We start from the raw sequence: 18,185 nt of genomic DNA, 5'->3' as shown, positions 1-18,185 counted from the left end.
GACATGAAAATTTGGGTTGATTTCGATATCCAATTAGTTTTCTTGTGTTTTCCTAAATTCAACTGATTTGTTTATTAATGTCTGCGACTGGCTGGTGGTGGTACCAGTTTAGTGCAAACTCAGAGATAGAGTCATTATAGAACACATTATAATCTCACATACTCTGTAGAACGAGCGTATGTGAGATGTTAATTCACACAGCACAATATTCAGGAAATAAACCCAACTTTCCAGGACATGCCTCGAGTTAAATTGGCTTTAAAGGAGCAGAATTATGTAAAATTGACCATTTTGAGCTTTCCATCCTATTATAACGTTATTCCCTCATCAAAAACACACTGGAGTATTGCTTTGATTTTTTCATGCATGATTGGGAAATATTTTTATCTCCCATGGCAACCATTCAGCTGTGCAAAATGCCTGGGTGGACCTAGCCCCGCCTACGAGGACGAAGCTCCTCAGAGCTGCAGTCTTCAAGCTGAGCTTCCACCCCACAGAGCACCCCATCCCCACAACTGCCCCCACTCAGCTCCTTCAGACTAGCCAGCAGTAATTAGCAAACACCTGGTGGAACTGTGTATCTGCTGAGCACATTTTAGGAGCTACTCGGTTCAACGCTGGTAAAAACGTTGTTTAAGGGTTAATAGAGGAGGGCTGTAAAGACTTCTTGGAGGCAGAGTTTCAGAGAGAGGAAGAGTTTCTTAAAGAGACAGAGTCCCAATTTCAAGGCGTTAAATTACGAAGTCAAATTTCCTGTGAATCATATTAGATATACAGAGGATTTTCGTAACAACTGAAGGCAACATAGTTACTTGATTGTTCTATAAAATGATTCTATGTGGCTAGAAAGCACATAATACTGCCCCTTTGACATAATTCAGTGAGACTTCAGTGATGGACAGTGCATAATAGTTAAGTAGATAGAAAATGGTGCAAGGTTTTCACAATTTCTAGTGAATATAATCTGAAACATTCCATGAGTATGTGTCTACCCGCCACTCCCAACTCAATACTCAGGGGGCTTGCATATTAAACAAGGTGGGAGGAGTCAACACTCACTGTAATTACAGCTGAATGCCATTTGAGGTATATCTATACCAGCTTTGCCTATCTAGAGACTGAAACTGTTGCCTGTGTTCTGTCATAGTAAATCCTCACACTGAAGTTTACATTTATTACGTGACAAGATGTGAAAAAGTCAAAGGCGTTGTCAATACTTTCAAAAGCCACTGTGTCCAGGCACATCCTGCACTGTGCAGAAACATACTATTCAGAACAACAGTATCATAAACACTGTCTGCAGATCTTGTCAGTGCACAGGTAAAGTGTCTCACCTGGTCAAATGCTGGAAAGATGTAGTCGGCAAACTGGATCTCAGCAATGGCTGTGGCACCGGCAGCAGCTGCACCGATGCCAAATCCCACAATCCCCTGCTCGCAAAGAGGAGTGTTGAAGACTCTGTCCTTACCTGGGAGCAGAACCAGGAGAGAAAACGAAAAAATTTTCATTGATGGGGACAAATCAGTAAGGAAGAGGAGCTAATATTTTGTAGAAAGCATCCTTGCTGAAGCTGTGTTGAGTCTAGACTGCTGAATGAGTATATAGATGCATTTATTCATGTGGAACGACCACGATTAGGCACATGTGGAACAAATAGTAACCCAAGGAAGACATAATTGATTTATACTGATTAGCTTTTACAATCCACCTCCTTTGCCATTATATTATGTGGTCCTAAAAAAGAAAAGCATCAATGAAGAAGCACACTGATGAGGCTCCCTTAACTGCATTCATCCAATCCAGCATTATACTCACGCAACCCCCATGGAGGAAAAACAGAAAAAGAAAAAAAAAAAAACATATTTCCACTCTCCACCCTATAATCTGAAAAAGAACCACAAGAGTGGGGAAACTAAATTTGGGTTGCTAGTGTTATTTTTGTCATCTTTGTGTATTTGCCAGGCCTTTTTTCTGTTGTGCTGGGAAGCGAGCTGCTGAGCAGAGAAATTCTGCCCTTAGGTGCCCTCTGAGCTCATAAAAGTCAGCGAGCAGCCGCAGCGCCACAAATCCTTCAGAGGAATGAGCCGTAAATCAAAAGTTATCAAAAAAACTTACAGCCTCGAGTCGGACCCAAACAAGCGGCTTCGTGTGAAAGTTCAAGCAACTTACACGTTTTTTTTTTTAAGGTTTATTTTGGGAGAAGGGTCGGCTAAACACATTAGCGAACCGAAAGTTATTTAATTAGCCGTAACCACGACATGGTGAATTCATGCTGAACTGTCCAAACAACAGAGGACTCGGTGGACGTGTTGTTGTTGTTCTCAGGGAGACGGTACTCAGAGGTGGCCCCGGCGAGCGGCCAGCTGCTGCAGAGCCGGATCACGAGGCCAGCGCGCCGCTCTTGTGAAAAGCCATTCATATCGCGCGCGGCCTGTATTAACCTCTGCTCTGTGTAATCGCTGCAGGTGGTCGAGGTGTGTGCGCATCATCCCTTTCTGTGGCGAGAGGGATAAAAACAGCTTTGTGCTCGTCACTGTACACAAGGTTGAGATGGAAAATAATGATCCCTCTCCGAAAGGTCAGCACTTCTGACGTCAATAAAAACAAAAGGCAGGCCGGCTACATTTGGCAGGATGCGAGACTTCTGGCTTTTAAAGCCGTTCATGAAATTAAAAAAAAAAAGGGTTTAAACCAGGAAAACCATAGTAGTGACTTTTTTTTCCCCCTCCGCGCTGCCTCCCCCCAAATAACCACTTCGGTGGCACCATTTCCTGACTCACTCAGCTGTTTTTTTTTTTTTAAGTCCTGAATTCAACCCAGACCAGTTTGATTGTCTTTGTCGTGTAATGTGGAAATATTTATTTAGATTACAGAACCACAGGCGACCACACCAACCAGATTTTCAAACCAAAATGGCATCTATTTAAAAATAAGGAAAACTACATCAATAGAAATGTTGGCAACTGAGGTTCCGGACTGAGACACTCGGGCCCAGTGGGTTTCCGTCTATGCCTTTAAGACGTTTTCAAAGGAAAAAACATAAACTAATCAAAGAGTCCTTACATCTGTTGGTGGAGATGAAGTTAAAAACAGTCTAAGACATGATGCCACAAACCCTGCCACTTAAACACCATTAATAAATTAACAAAACCAGGAATCTGAAGGATTTTTTTTCTCTAAAATGTCTAAGTAATGCAGATTTGCTGATTAGTGACGTGATTCTTTATCAAAATTATGGCGCATCTTGCATTTAAGTGGCGCAAATCATTTAAATGCCAGAGTTAAATAACGCTCTGGCATCATAGCATTTTTTTTTCATGATAATGCATAATTGTGAGTTTATTACAAAACATTGGGTCTAAGTGACTGCACACTCCCACCTGCAGGTGGCAGTATTTCTTACTTCTACTACACTGTTGCCTCAGCCTAACTTGAAGTCAACTTATAGTCTGTCAAACAAGTGCAAAATCCAGGAGGGAACTACTGTTCAATAGAAGGTGCCTAGAAATCAATTATAAAAACAAAAACAACAAAAGAATAAAACTAATAACTCGCGATGCACTGATTTGAAAATTTGGGCCAATATTGATGTTCGATATTAATATTGCTTTACAGTCGATATTTACCAAAATGATGTACATTTCACCACCTTTTTAACACCGACTACTGTGAACAACAATACCACTGACATCAATTCTGCTTCAGGTTAATACCTCACGATCCTACGCTGCATCACCATCACTAGATGTGTTTCCATTACAAATGTGTTCAAAACTTTGTCAATATTCTGCTAAACATAAAAAAAATAAAAAAAAATAAAAAAAGTTCACAACTGCAGTATTTCCATTAAATAAGAATTGGAATTAAAATCACACGTGAATAAACTTGTTCACATTAATAACATGCCGCGCCATCATCCTCCATCTACTTCCTGTCGACTTCTTCATGATTTGTGCCAGTGACAACATCCGGTTGTTGATCATGTGACTCGGGTGATGTGATAGAAGTTGTTTCTATTGCAGTTTTGAGAAAGAAAAAAAAAAAAAAAACACATTTCACGGCCAATAAACCACCTGATCCTAGCTCCAGAACATTTTATCGAAAGTCTGTTTTTTTTTATTATGACCAACATAATAAATGTTGGTCATTTATTATAACAATAAATGATGTATGAAGCATCCCTAACAATGACATAATCACACTACTTACGTTATATTCTTCAAATTATGCTTCATTTGATTTAACAGGTTTTTTGTTAGTTTTTTTCAATGTGTATTTACTATAGGAAACTTATGAGACTTACTTGTTACTACGCGACATTTGTTTTAAGTAAATGAGAATCAGAACTTAACGTGGATACTGCTGACGGTTTTGTTTATGGTTATTAGAGTTTACCATAAAGAAATAATTTTACACAATGACAAGTTTGCAAAAAAATAAATATTATAAAAGAAAACGGAAATTCTGTTACAGGTCAATTACAGCCCATTATAATTAAAGATAGATTGTTTTAAAATTGTGACTATGTCTACATATTAATACATTCTGACTGATTGTATTTGGAATTATTACTCCTGCTGTTTGAGCTCTGTGGCCGTCGTTGGTTGGATTCCATCATTTTTATTGAATCAGTCTTATTTGTTGGTTTGACTCCCTCAGCCTAAAACATAAACACAGACTTAAACAGCATTGCAAAGATGTGCAGCAAAATTATAGGGATAAGTCTTATAGAGCTGCCCCAGCTGTACAGAACCAGAATCACAAGAAAGGCCAAAGATATCCCTGCTGACCCAAACCGCCCTCGACTGTAATTACAGGTTGCCGCCATCTGCTCGCAAATCCGTGGTAATTAAGTGCAATACAAAAACGTACAAATGCTCATTTGCCCCCGTTAGTGCCAGATTCATTAATACTTTGCACTTATAGCTACAAATAGTAACTGCTAGTAACCAAGTTTGTATCCAGGTTGCGTGAAAGTTGGGGTTATTTTTGAATTTCTGTCGAGTGCATTTGCTGTTTTTCTTTGCATTTATTCTCTGCGGGTTTCTCTTGATCTTTGATAAATACTGCATTTGCATTTCAAAACGTGTGAATAAAATAATTTGATGCTTTTTTTGTAGCACAGTTGCTACTTCTAACGTTGACACAACCTTTGTGAAAACAGCTTAGTTTGATTCACACAGCAGCATTTATTTCCATCAGGTTTCCACTGTATTCAGCGTTTTACATGGACTGACTGGAAGCCGAAAAGGCTGACACTTTAAACACATTTTCATCAGTCATTCAGTAGGTTTATTCACTCAACAAAACACATCGAGACGTACAAAAACATCGTCTTGTAACAATTCATCTACATGAGTGAAAAGAAGCAGGAGGAAGAAAAACCTCATAAAAACCTGCCCCTTTCTCAATAATTACAAAATAAATCATCATCATATTATCACTATTGTATCAAAAAACATGCAAAACATAATAAAGTTTCAAGTTCATCCCTAATTTTCAGTCACTAGAATGTCTAAATAAGACATTTCCAGGTAGATCCTATTGAGGCTATTTGTAAGTCTAAAACGCAAGGCGACTTGTTCTGCTGCATCAGTTTATTGTAACGAGTGTGAAAGGCTCCCCTGCTGCAACACACGTGCAGAACGTGCAGATGGATCCTTCTGGTCCCTCAGGTGCACACTGATAATCTGACCAGCATATGAAGCGAGGGGTTAAGATTTTTGTTCTGTGCTCTGCTGCCATCTAGTGGTACAGATATACGACACAGACAGCAGGCTGAGCGTCTTACCGTATTTGTCTCTCAGGCCAACTGTGCATCGGAATACTCCTCCAAAGGCAACGTCTTCCCCGAAGATGACTGCAGAAACACAACATGCAAGAGTCAGGAGGTTCGATATTTCAAAGTATGTTTGCTGATAAGCAAAAGAGAACATAGATTAAATAGAAAAGTTCATGTCTCAACAGGAAATCCTCAAAAAGCAGTCGGAAAACCTCCTACATCAACAAATCTAGTAACATTTTCTAATTTTCAGAAGTGTGAGAGCTTTATTTATATTAGAATTAATCAAGTATTTAAACACAACACTTCTTGAACCAAAATCTCTTGATTTTTATAGAATTTTACATTTTAAAAAACATTTAAATGTGTAAAATTCAGAATTTCTTATATATATATATATAGTTTAAAGGTATATTTAAAAATGTTTGATTGTATCTACACAAACAAACTGTAATAGATTTTTTTTGAAGGATGATTTAAAAAGCATTTCTTTTTTTCAGTTAAATCTCTGAGAAAGTCCAATGCCATCGATGGTAAACAAATCAACACCTTCAATGTCCACACAAACCAACCTAGCGGCAACAATGAGTAATATGATTCTGTGGTTCCTCAGAAGCGAGAAAACTCCTGGATGTTGCAAAGACATCCATGTTGTAACCAAACTTCTCAACTTGAATTTCTACATTTAGAGAACTGCTTTTAAAGCAGCATTTTCCCTACAACTGAGGCCATTTTGATTACAGATGCATCGATCCGATATTAATATCTGTATCAGTCCCGATATTAGAAAAATATTAAGCATTGGGGCAGAGCTATGAATTCTTATTCCATGCTTTGTACGCTGAACGATGTCATACTTTATTATTTATTTTACATTATATTTAGAATTCCTTATTACACTTTTTGAACCACATAAAAGGTTTGTAGCAGTTTTTGTCAGTTCCAGTTCATTATTTTACATTTGCCGTTATACTCCTAATTGCACAGACTGAACAAATTAAAGTTATGTTGTTTACACACATTTGATCAATTGATCAAGCTTGTGAAGCTATTGGTGCATTTAAGTGTGCCTTACTGGTGCAGAGTTAGCACCTACATTAGTAATTCAGTACATTTATGTCTTTTTTAAATAAAGAAACTTTGTCAAGTCAATTCAGCACTGCTCTTCTGTATCGGATCGGTATCGACTGACGGTGCACCTCAGATATCTGTATCGGTATCAGTAGTGAAAAAAGTTAATCAGTGCATCCTGGATTTTAATGCAAAGAGATAAAGTATGAAAACCCTATTCTTTGGACCTAACCATTGCAAATACAGTTAAATAAAACTGTCAAAACTGTAGTGCAAAAAAAAATAAATAAATAAATGTAATAAAGCTACATACTAAGAAGTAAAACGTGTCTGATCTATGCATAGTAATCTTTAACAGCACGATCTCTAAAGTCGTACAATTTCCAAAACAGAAACATTTGTTTGCTAAAAACGGCTTCAGCACTACTTTGACGTGAACGTTTTGTGCAGATCGTCTGATTAGCATCTCCTACAAAAAGGAGGATTTCAACAGGTAAACTGCGGGTCTCCTCACCTGCTGTCGGATCACTAGCAAGCGTGTTGTCCAAGGCACTTGTAATGGACTGGAACAAGTTCATCTTCTGTGTGTCACCTAACCACAGGAAGCGAAATTAAACATGCAGTTAGTGTTCAAAACATCCACATGCTAATCAACTCCAACCAACATTCTTCAATACAGAAACAGTAGGAATTTGACTACATTGAACATAAATAGACATGAAACACGACAGGAATTGGGTCTTGTTTGTTGTTTGTTTTAGCCATTAAGTTGCAAACTATAAAGTAGTTCTTAAGTTAACATAACCTGACATGGATCGTTAAATTGAATCTCCAAAAAAGAACCTCTTTTACTCTACAAAAATCGGTTACTGAGAAAGTTGGGAATGTTAACTAATGACCAAAAACTAAGAACCTTAAAGTTGTAAAACATTAATTTCCAGCGATGCTTCCGCAAGTCTGCAAGCAACTGATGAAGATGTCCCTCATTGAGAGCAGAAATATACACTGCTCAAAAAAAATAAAGGGAACACTTAAACAACACAATATAACTCCAAGTAAATCAAACTTCTGTGAAATCAAACTGTCCACTTAGGAAGCAACACTGATTGACAACGGGGACCTTCGTCGGGTCAATCAGTGTTGCTTCCTAAGTGGACAGTTTGATTTCACAGAAGTTTGATTTACTTGGAGTTATATTGTGTTGTTTAAGTGTTCCCTTTATTTTTTTGAGCAGAGTACTTTTATTTTGAAACTGGGCTGTTCTGATGTAGGCAAAACAAGTCTGATTAGTTTCCAGCTTTTAGCTGTGCTGGAATTCATTAAACACCTGCTAGCATTTTCCTCAGTTAAATTGTTTACATATAGAAGCTTTCATAAGAAACCAATTATTTTCTCACTCATTACAAACACTGAACGAGGCTAATGCTAACCAGTTAGCCCAGAAACTCACCATATTCCGTCGTAGGGGGGTCGGGCTGGAAGGTGAAGTGAGCGGCATGTCTTTGCGTTTTTAAACGAGAGCTGCAACCTGCCGACAGTTTCAATAAAGAGTTCTGCCTCCCAATGCCAACACCAGAGATAGCAAGTGGTGAGTGGGCACCTCGGATAAATAGCCTTGCAGCAGCCGCCATCGCTGTTATTATCAGATAACAGGAAGGGCAAGATGAATCGAAGTACGAAGATCGTCTAATGCAAAGAAGGCGCCTTCACTTTGTGTGGTGAATCAGGAGTTATGCTATCAACTCACTAAGGATATTAGTAAGCAAACAGTCAGCTTATGAAGAAGGAAAAAAATGTTTTATTAAAAAAAAATCTAGTGCACTAATTCCATCAGAAAGAAACTTAATGCGGAATTCTGGATAACACTGCAGAGTGAGAACTCTCTCTCTGTGAGCGGAGGCTGCTCGTGATTGGTCTAAAAAGGAGGCGGTGTCAGATTTTGCAAAAAAAAAACCCCACAAACTGGGGGACAAAGATAAAGAATCCATGAGAAAAAAAGCCGTGATTTATTATCATAAACATATTTTAAAATACTTTCACTTTTTTTTCTGTCAAACTATATTAGCTTAGCTCTGCAGACATTGGGATTTCCCTTTTTTTTAACAAATAAAATGGTTCAGAAATTGTCTTTGTATTTGCTAGACCAATGGGGTCTAAATTGTTCATCTTTTCCTACAGCTGCCAGTCCTGTGGCATAGTTCCACATCACCATTATGCATTTCAGTACTTTGTGGTTATGAAAACTTAAGTGTTAAGAAAACTTTTCCCTGGCATTATTTATGCAATATATACAAATAATGAAGGTCTTATTTGCTATAAAACAAAGATTACCAATTCTAGTCAGTTTAATTTTCATCTGCATCCAGTTGTAAATACCCTTCACTCTATCTTTACACTGCATGCTTTCATATGTGGTTAGTCCTGTTTGTAATTCAGGGAGAAAGTTATTTAATGTGTTTCATGATTCTGCTTTCAGCCGTTGCAAAAAAAAAAAAACAAGCAACTCATTGGAACAAAGTGTGTTTATTTTTCTAAGCTATATAAGATTGCAATTAGTTCTGTTAAAATGAAAAGAAAAATACATGTATGCTAGTTTAGACTTACAGTAAGACACATCTATAGTGGCCACAAAGGGGTCTGAATAAATCAGTCAACAAAAACAGAAAATAAATGAAGACAGGAGAAAAGCTTCATGATTGTTAGGACGATGACTTTGCGCATTCTGTGACATCCAGCTTCCTGCCGCTGCTGCACATCTTTGCTAAATTCTGTAAGAAACAATAAAGTTGGAGTTTAATGTTGGGCGGGATCTAGAAGATGTTACACACACAATAAAAGTCCTACATTAGCTGCTCGGATGATACTGTTTGGAGACTGGAGGGCTGCCAGGTCAGTTAGGATCCTCTTCAGGTCATTGTCTGAAGGACGCTCTGACGGAACAAAAAGAATCACAGTTTAGCCTCAAAAGTTGATCACTGGGCACCAGTGAGGGCTTACTTGGCTCTTGCGTACCTGGTTCAGGAGAGGATTGTGGTTTCAGTTGGAGGTACTGATGCTCCAGCAGCTCTGCAATGGAGATTCTCTCTCTTGGGTTTCGCACCAAGCACCTCTGATGAAACAAGAGAAAACATGGCATCCATTACAAACTTAACCTGCTAGCTTAGGACTTGAGAACAGACGTGGCAGAGATAGAACTACAATTCCCTTTTATTTGGGAATAATAAAGGGAATTATTATTATCCAGTGCCTCCTCCATTTAAAGAAAGAAACAACAAGACACACGTGGAGATATTTTCATTTAAGATTTTGTGAAAATGTGATAAATTCCCATAAATTACCATCTTAGCTTAATTAAAAATTAGAGACGCACCAATCCAATATGTGTATCGGTCCTAATATGAAAGCAATTTTTGGATCAGATATCAGTGACAATGTGCCCAAACCAAAGGGCAGATCTATCCAGTCTAATTCTATGCTTTGTGCTCTGAGCGACAAGCTTTGTTATTCATTTTAAAGCACTTTCTAGTTTGACCTCTATATGTACATAAAGTTTACTTACCTAATAACTCATAAATGCCACCAATCCCAACCTCAGTCAGATGTTTTCTAAGCAGCTTAACTTGATTTCAAGCTGTGCAATTATTCAAATAGGTAAACTAAATTTATTTGCATACATTACATTAAAAAAAAAAAAAAAAGCCTCACTTTCAAAACATCCAGCAAATCCTTCTCTGCGATGCCAGGAAACTCAATCTTATGAGACGGATCAATGATGGCCTGCAGCTTGGCGATCTGGTTTGTGATGCTCTGGAAAGGAGTCTTTCCATAGGTCATGTAGTAGAGGATGCATCCCAGGGACCAAACGTCTCCTTTAGGGCTGATCTGTACAACACCATTATTATTATTATTATATTGAGATTCTTTATACGAGTCTTATTTCACAGGTTACATCAGCCAGGTTTAGATGAATACCTTGGATCGCGCCTTTCCCGGCTGAGATGACGTATCCTTAATGGCCTCAGGAGGCATGTAGTTCAGCGTTCCAACCTGGAATTAAAACACACATTAAAAAAAAATATATATATATAAACCATAAATAATCAGACAACTCAATTAAAATCAAACCTAAAATAAATACAACCTACCTGGGAATCTTTCATGATGCTCGTTACGTCGGGCTGGATTCTGTTGGCGATGCCGAAGTCGATCAGCTTCAGCGACGCGTTGACTATGACAAAATTTGCCGGCTTCAAGTCGCTGTGGATGATACCTGCAGAGTGAACATAAAAATGTCACAATTTTGCATTTTTAAGAGAAGGACGCAGAAAATATGACGGAAGCAGCTGGAGACGACAAGAACCATGTTTGTGGATGGTATGGACGGCCTCCAGCATGTTCTTCCAGTAGAACTTCCTCTCAAGCGGGTTGACGGTTTTGCGGTTTCGCAACCAGGTGTTCAGATCCAAGTTGCCGCATTCCATCAGCATGTAGATGTAGCTGTTGGTTATTTCACTGCACAAAATAAAAATAAACATGTGGAATCATCAAAATCTCTGCCAAACAAGCTAAAGGCGGTTGGATTTGACCACACACTCCACTACGATTCATCGACACACTGATTCTAGACGAGTCATACACTCACTAGTCGTACAGCTTTATGATTTGGTCGCTGTACTGCTGTAAGTGGTTCAGATGCTCAATTTCATTTTTGTAACTTTCTATCGTTTGAGCGTCGGCCTCCTCCAGGTTCACATATTTCACTGCAAACAGCTGCTTTTTGTGATCGAGGACCTGATAAACCTGCAAAAAAAAAAAAAAAAAAAAAAACAAGAGTTAGGAGTGCACCAATCGCAGTTTTCTGGTCTATCAACAATCTTTAAAACAAAAGGTTCCATCAGTGTAAATGTGAGGCTTATCAAGTCCATCGTCAATGTCCATCAGAGTTTATGTCTCACTAAATGCTGCTCTCAGGTCAGAGCTACTATTAGCTCTTGGTTTTCAGGTGAGCTTCAGCCACTCAGCAGATCAAAACTAACATTTTTGAGGCCCGTTTAGTGGTTTATCCTGCATAGTGCCAGAATGAACATAGCATTGTATGTGTTGGAACAGAAGTGAGCCGCTGATGATAAATTAGCAAAACAAGTTAGCTAGCTAGCAAAGGTATATTGGTAGTGAGCTAGAGTAACCGCCTCCAACAAAGATATCAGCGAGCAACTCAAATTTTTGCTTGTCTGAAAAATCTTAGGAGGGAAAAAAAGAAACTACATAGAAAATCAGAGATCCATGAATAAATTTTAAAAAGTTACAATTGACGTATTTATGCCCAAATTAATCGGTTTTACAAGCCAATTATCCGTCGGCTGGTTTATCGGCGCATCCTGAGTCAGAGCAGAACAACTTTAGTTTGAAGTGGTTTTTTGTTGCCATCTGTGATGCTTTACCTTGCTGGAGCCGCCTCGTCCAATCATCTTGAGGATGAAGAACTGCTTCCCCTTTATTGTGATGGACTCGTTTGAAAAAGAACTGAAGGAGACCTTCAATGAAAAACAAATAAGTTCCAATTGGATTCCTGTTTTATTTCCAAGGGATTTCTCGTCTGAGAGGTAAACAACATATCCAGTGAACAGGTTGAATGATCTGTAACCGGCGGTAACCGTGCTGCACCTGTGGAGTGTGGAAACCAGCTGCGTGGCTCAGAGGCGTGCGGGCCTGCTGCACGACTCCGGCTCTGTGAGGCGCTGCTGCAGAGGACGACGCCTCGGGGTCTCGCTTTACGACGGGGGTGATGAAGCTGAGGAGAAACGACTTGTGAAAATCGTCCATTCGAGGGCGGGAAAACACAACCAGACCAACTCCTTTAAAAGTTTACGAGGCTGAAACGATTCAGATCCTGGATGTGAGCGAATTAAGCACCTACCTGCTGGGATGTGGGTTCCTGTAGCCGTTGGGCGTCTGGTAGGCAGCTTGTGGGTTCAGTTTGGACGGCAGCTGGATGGACGGAGTGGGGTAAGACTCCACCAGACGGGGAACGGGTCTGGGGTCCGGAGGCGTGGTCCGTTTATTCTGAGGAATAAATGAAGTGAAGCATAAAATGACTTAATAGTAGAGATGCATCGATCCGATATCGATATCTGTATCGGCCCCGATATTGAAAACAATTCTATATCAGGTATTTGCAAAAAAAAACAAAACATAAAAAATAGCTAATACCTCTGGAGAAACTTGCCGGGTGAGCAGACTGGGAATCTTCCACTCTGCATCCGGTTCTTTGCTGGCAGGTTTAGGCCGTTCCACCGACTGGCTCGCAAGGATCCGAGCAGGAAGCTGCAGTTTCTGCTTCCCTCCACAGGGGGACCCGCTTCCTGCTACACGGACGTTTACAGATTCAGGAGACAGAAAAATCAGCAGCAGCACTCCGCTTGAGACTGATCCTTACCTGTAGGTGGGTCGTCCTCCATGGGGGGAACCAGCTGTTTCTCTCCCAATTTCAGGTTCCGCATGGCCGTCTCCAGAAGCTCTGCCGGTTTGGCATTTAACGCCAGAGCTTTGTGCAGAATTGAAGTTGCTTTGACCAGGTTACCTAAAAAAAATGTTAAAAAAAAATAAATTAAAAAAATCCACAAAGTTACCTTGGTAACCTGGTCAAACATGAAGAGAACGAAGAACTCATTTCACAAAATGAAAGATCACCTTGAGAAACCTCAAACTGGGCATGTGCAATGTGGACAAACGCAAAGCCTTTGCAGTTGGATCTCGCAACTATGAAGTGATCTTGAGCTTCATCTGGATCTTCAATCCTACAGAGCGGAAAACAAATGGTGATATTCAGCAGACAGCTGTTATAACAGCTGGCGAAAGAAACAGACCAGAATCCACTGTTGAAAAAAGAAAAAATTCTAAAGAAATGACAGAAAGAAAGAAATAGAAAGAAACAAAATGGAAAAGGAAAAGAGACAAACAAAAGAAGAAAAAGACAATGCAAAAAAGTAGTAATAAAAAAGAAAGAAAAAAAATCAAAACAGAAACAAGAGGAAAAAATTAAAGACAGAAGCAAAATAAAAAAAGGCAGAAAACAAAGGTCCAAAAGAAGAAACCAAGAAAGATAAAAATAAAGCAAAAAAGAGAAAGCAGCAACAGAAAAAAATAAGAAAAACCAAACGGAGGAAAAAACAAAAAAAGACAAAAAAGGCAGAAAAGGGATTTAACAAAAAGAAAAACGAGAGTTTGTATTATTTAACATCCAAGAACAATCAATTCCTTTATCTAAATTTACCAGAAGACTCTAACTGAGTCAAAAATATAGAATCAAGGTAACCACAGGTCATTTCATTGACCATACAGCCTTAATAAAACACACTGTGGCTTTAACCAGCAATGCTGTGAAAAGGTTGTGAATGCAGTGCATTTTAGATCATCTCCATTTGATGGATTCAGAAGCGCAACTTTAAATCGAGAACTCTGCGGTTCATATAGAAAAGAGATTGTGCACAACAATCAGAATCAATAGAAATCTGATTGGTGTATCTTTGATATTTAGAGAGCCAATGAAAATTTGACACTTTATACATTCACAGGATCCCCCAGAATGTCTCGAGTAAGACTCACCCCTTCAGTTCTGAGTATCTGACCAGTATTCTGGCGTAGCTGGTGTTTTTGCTGTACTGTCTGATCGGCAGCCTGCTGAAGACTTTGGAGTAGCAGTCTTTGAGCTTGTTGAGCAGGCTGATGTCTGTGTGAGGGTTTCCTCTTTTCTCCAGGTTCATCAGGTACGTCCAACACGACTCGGGAGAGTTGGAATTGACAACTTGTTCGAAATTAAAAGTCACATCTGCAGAGGAAATAATGATAAGAAGAAGAAAAAGACAACAAACGGAACTTTAATCTCCACTGATCGCTCCGTTCAGCACGCTGCAGGTCAGAACGTGACTCAGCAGGTTTTACCCTCCATTTTGGATGATCCTTTGGCGCAGTTTGTTTGGAGGAGCGTCGCGGTGGAGTCTACCTGCTCCTCCCACTGGCCGTGATCCGGACTGAGAACTGATGGCTTCTAACACGTTGAATTGGATATTGGGGAAAAAAAAAAATCACCTTCGCACCGAAGCACAAAAGAGCGTTGCCAGCAAGTTTCTATGTTCTCACCTGATCCCTGACGACGTCTCGGCCTTCTACGCTTTTCCTCGAGGAGGACACTCCAAATCCCGAGGTCCCGTTTGAACCAGATGTTTGTCTAAGAGCAAATAAAAAAACAAAAAAACAAACATAAAATACACAATTAGTTTGCATTTGAATTAAGTTAGGGGCATCAGAGTGAAGCAGGGAGAATACAAACCTGGACAAACCCCTAGTAACAGACATACTGCTCGATTTTGGGACTTTCTTGTGGATGTCGTCATCATTTTCTGGAATCGAAAATGGCACTACAGGTACTCTCCCTGGCTATTAACAAAAAAAACAAAAACAAAAAAAAAAGTGAAAATTCCAAGAACTGTTTAGTTATTTGTTTTATCCCACAGGCTGAAGCCCACCAAGCCAACTGCTCTTTTCCGATGGGATCCCGTCCTCCAGCCAGGAAACGGGTCGTCCGAAACCCCAGGTGGTGCCTCCGTCCTGAAGAAAATAAATTAATAAATAAAGCGTTCCTCCTCAACAAAACTGTGCAAATTTAAGAATCTGCTTCGTTCTTACCCCACGCCAAAAATACTGGAGAGCTGCAAGTCGCCGGTTCCATCTGACATTCTGCCGGGCTTCGGGTATTCAGAGTCTTTTTTGACAGAATCCTGTATAGTTCTATTGGATAATGCTGAAATCACAAAGACAACATGTAGATACCATAAGCTGAATCTAATTTAGTAAGATAAGAAATGAGGGATGCACCAGGGCTGGTAGATGACACACATTTTTGGTTTTTGAAGATTTAAAATTTTTTTTTTTTTTGGGGGGGGGAGATAAATAAATAAAAAAAATATAATAAAAAAATCTGGATTTTTTTCACCAGTGCACTCGGGTTTCCATAGTGACGTTTTTCTAGTAAAATTGCGACTTTATTCTACCAATATTACGACAATTATTCTCGTGATTAAGCAAAAATTCTCAGCCTGGCCCTTGTACTCAGCTCCCCAACTCACAGAAGGGAAATAAACGCCATTTTTGAAAATGTTTTGTCATCCAACATTTCGTTTTTTTAAGAAAACAAAATGAAAAATAAAGTGGAGATTAGAACAAGTATGGAAAACAAAAAAACCGAGATTTTGTTTTTTATTCCAGCTATAAAGTGCACCGATTGCAGTTTTGTGGTCGATCGCCAATCTTTAAAAAAATAAAAATAAAAATCTGACCTTTCCATTTCAGTCTTTGGCTGATACCGATTTTTTTGTTTTTTTTGTTTATTGTTTGAAAAACTGCTAAATAAAGCGACAAAGTTGCTAAATGTGGGGCATTTATTGTTGACTGCGCATGTGCAAATGTGACTCTATGAAGGTAGACAAGATGGACAGAACACCCAAAGTGACTAAAATCTGGGCCGATTCATCGCTGCACCCCCAGTATTAGTGACTTGTAAACGGCTGAGTATAAAAAAAAACAAGTGCTCACATGGGAAGTTCTCCTTGTCCTCCAGGCAGATCATCGTTCTCCCGGCCTGCATGCTCTGCAGCGCAGCCACCAGAGGTTCTTTTGGTTTGGCGTCCACCTCCAGAGCGTTCTGCAGTATCTGAATGGCTCTTTTGAAGTTTCCTGGCAACAACACACACACGGTAAACACTTAACACACTCACCCAGATGCCATCAGGAGCTAAAAACAGTCCTGTACCTTGGGAGTGCTCAAACTGTGCATGCGCAATGTGGACAAACGCAAAGCTCTGGCTGTGAGCTGTCGCCACTTTGAAGTTGGCCTCTGCCTCGTCGACGTCTTGAAGACTAGCAGGAGGAAAACAGTGAAAAAAAGCAAGTTAATTCTATCCAGAATTTATTATTTTAGACCATCAGACACAGTGCCTAAACTTTTTATCAGCTTGTCAACAATCACAATTTTCAATGTACTTATTTGGAAAGATCAACATTGTGAAGTGAAAGAAAATATTCCCATTAGGGGTTGCAAAGTAAAAGATGAAAAACTCGAAGAAATTACAATGCTTTTTCCAAACTGCTTGAAGTTCGACATCTACTCACGCTTTCAGCTCCGCAAATCGGACCAACATCCTGGCATAGCTTTCGTTATGACAGTGCTTCCCCAGTGGCATATTGGAAAACACTCTGGTATAAAAATCTATGAGCCTGGTGAGGTGGTTCTGGTCCAGCAGGAGATCCCTTTTCTTCTCCAGGTCCGTCAGGTAGGACAGGCAAGATTCGGGCGAGTTTGAGTCGATGACCTGGTTGATGTGGTCTGTGTCATCTGGAAGGAGAGGAGGGGGATTTACAACGTCAAAAAGACTTAACACAGGAAGGATGAACCGGCTTGTTCGTTAAGCAGCAGCACATTCGTTACCTTCATTGAAATACTTTTTTATGTTGCTGAACCTTTGAAAAAGCCTGGCGAGCTGCTGCTTTCTGTCTGTGTGTTCCTCTTCTTCCATCTGAAAGTGAGAAACCGACAAGCACATCCTGAACAAAAGCTTTTTCAGTCAAATCAAATGAAATCAAACTGTGACAAAATTAGAATTTTATGCAACAGAAATTTGCCCTCTTCAAGACTTTACTGCTGTGACAAAAACTTTTGTTACGCCTGTTTGAAAAATAAACACCTAAGCAACTAAGTAATTTGGCTGACCAACGTCAGGAACAACAGCAAAGCTAAGCAACAAAGAAATGCACAATTTTCCCCCCAAACTCCTGATATGAACAAATACCGAGAAACATCGAAACACTCGTTACATAATTATTCTAAACATATTTCGTTCTTTAAAAATACAGACTTTCGTGTTGGCGGCATATGCCGGACTATGTTTGCTGACAAACGGCAATGTTGTTAGCGGTGAATAGCTTAGCATTGCTTACCCTGCATGCACCGAGTAATCTCAAATTAAGAAATACAGAAGCATTTTGTATAATTTACAATATTACGCAGCTAGCTGAAAAATAGCATCACCTTGTTTATGTTTCCCTAAATATTGCAGTCACTAACACTCAACTTTTCACAAGATGTGATGCACAGCGAAACGAAAAACACCCAACTAACAATTTCAAATATGCCACTTCCGTTTAAGATGTGTACCGATTGGCTCATTCCTAAATGACGTACTCGTTTGCGGATGATACGTACAAATACGTGGATATTAAATATTTGCTAAGTGTTTTCGCCACATTAATAACTATGGTTAATTTGACTTAGAATATT

General features: G+C 39.4%; 2 protein-coding genes across 7 annotated transcripts in view; both read right to left on the bottom strand.

The window, feature by feature from the left end:
* The window catches only part of bckdhb (branched chain keto acid dehydrogenase E1 subunit beta), an 86,115-nt gene extending 77,591 nt beyond the window's left edge, over positions 1-8,524 (bottom strand). For 2 of the 3 annotated variants that reach the window (XM_081616879.1, XM_008431930.3), the window contains exons 1-4: positions 8,304-8,524; positions 7,368-7,445; positions 5,792-5,860; positions 1,335-1,468 (exon numbers count right to left, since the gene is read on the bottom strand). In XM_081616879.1, coding sequence (XP_081473005.1) covers positions 1,335-1,468; positions 5,792-5,860; positions 7,368-7,445; positions 8,304-8,484 — 462 coding nt within the window. In that variant the 5' untranslated portion in view covers positions 8,485-8,524. The remainder of the gene's footprint in view (positions 1-1,334; positions 1,469-5,791; positions 5,861-7,367; positions 7,446-8,303) is intronic. The other variant, XM_008431929.3, reaches the window with a different exon arrangement.
* An 833-nt stretch (positions 8,525-9,357) lies between these two features.
* On the bottom strand, positions 9,358-18,089 carry ttk (ttk protein kinase). 4 transcript variants are annotated; one of them, XM_008431934.2, is made up of 25 exons: positions 17,937-18,089; positions 17,337-17,424; positions 17,021-17,243; positions 16,662-16,768; positions 16,445-16,585; positions 15,539-15,653; positions 15,379-15,460; positions 15,183-15,289; positions 14,993-15,080; positions 14,795-14,900; positions 14,459-14,681; positions 13,544-13,650; positions 13,290-13,433; positions 13,064-13,215; positions 12,771-12,916; positions 12,518-12,644; positions 12,295-12,387; positions 11,496-11,653; positions 11,214-11,365; positions 10,999-11,123; positions 10,826-10,900; positions 10,559-10,735; positions 9,866-9,962; positions 9,698-9,783; positions 9,358-9,621 (listed from the first exon to the last, which is right to left on the bottom strand). In XM_008431934.2, exons 2-25 carry the CDS (start codon positions 17,422-17,424, stop codon positions 9,553-9,555), a joined length of 2,988 nt encoding a protein of 995 aa, XP_008430156.1. In that variant the 5' UTR covers positions 17,937-18,089; the 3' UTR covers positions 9,358-9,552. The 4 variants fall into 4 exon arrangements, with proteins under 4 accessions (XP_008430156.1, XP_008430153.1, XP_008430154.1 ...); XM_008431931.2 differs by having other exon boundaries at positions 13,064-13,218; positions 17,937-18,088; XM_008431932.2 differs by having other exon boundaries at positions 13,064-13,218; positions 17,846-18,066.
* Positions 18,090-18,185: the final 96 nt, after the last annotated feature.

The sequence above is a fragment of the Poecilia reticulata genome, chromosome 16, assembly GCF_904066995.2.
Source record: "Poecilia reticulata chromosome 16, P_reticulata-male-v2, whole genome shotgun sequence".
Classification (NCBI taxonomy): Eukaryota; Metazoa; Chordata; class Actinopteri; order Cyprinodontiformes; family Poeciliidae; genus Poecilia; species Poecilia reticulata.
This window is presented reverse-complemented; position numbering and strand designations above follow the sequence as displayed.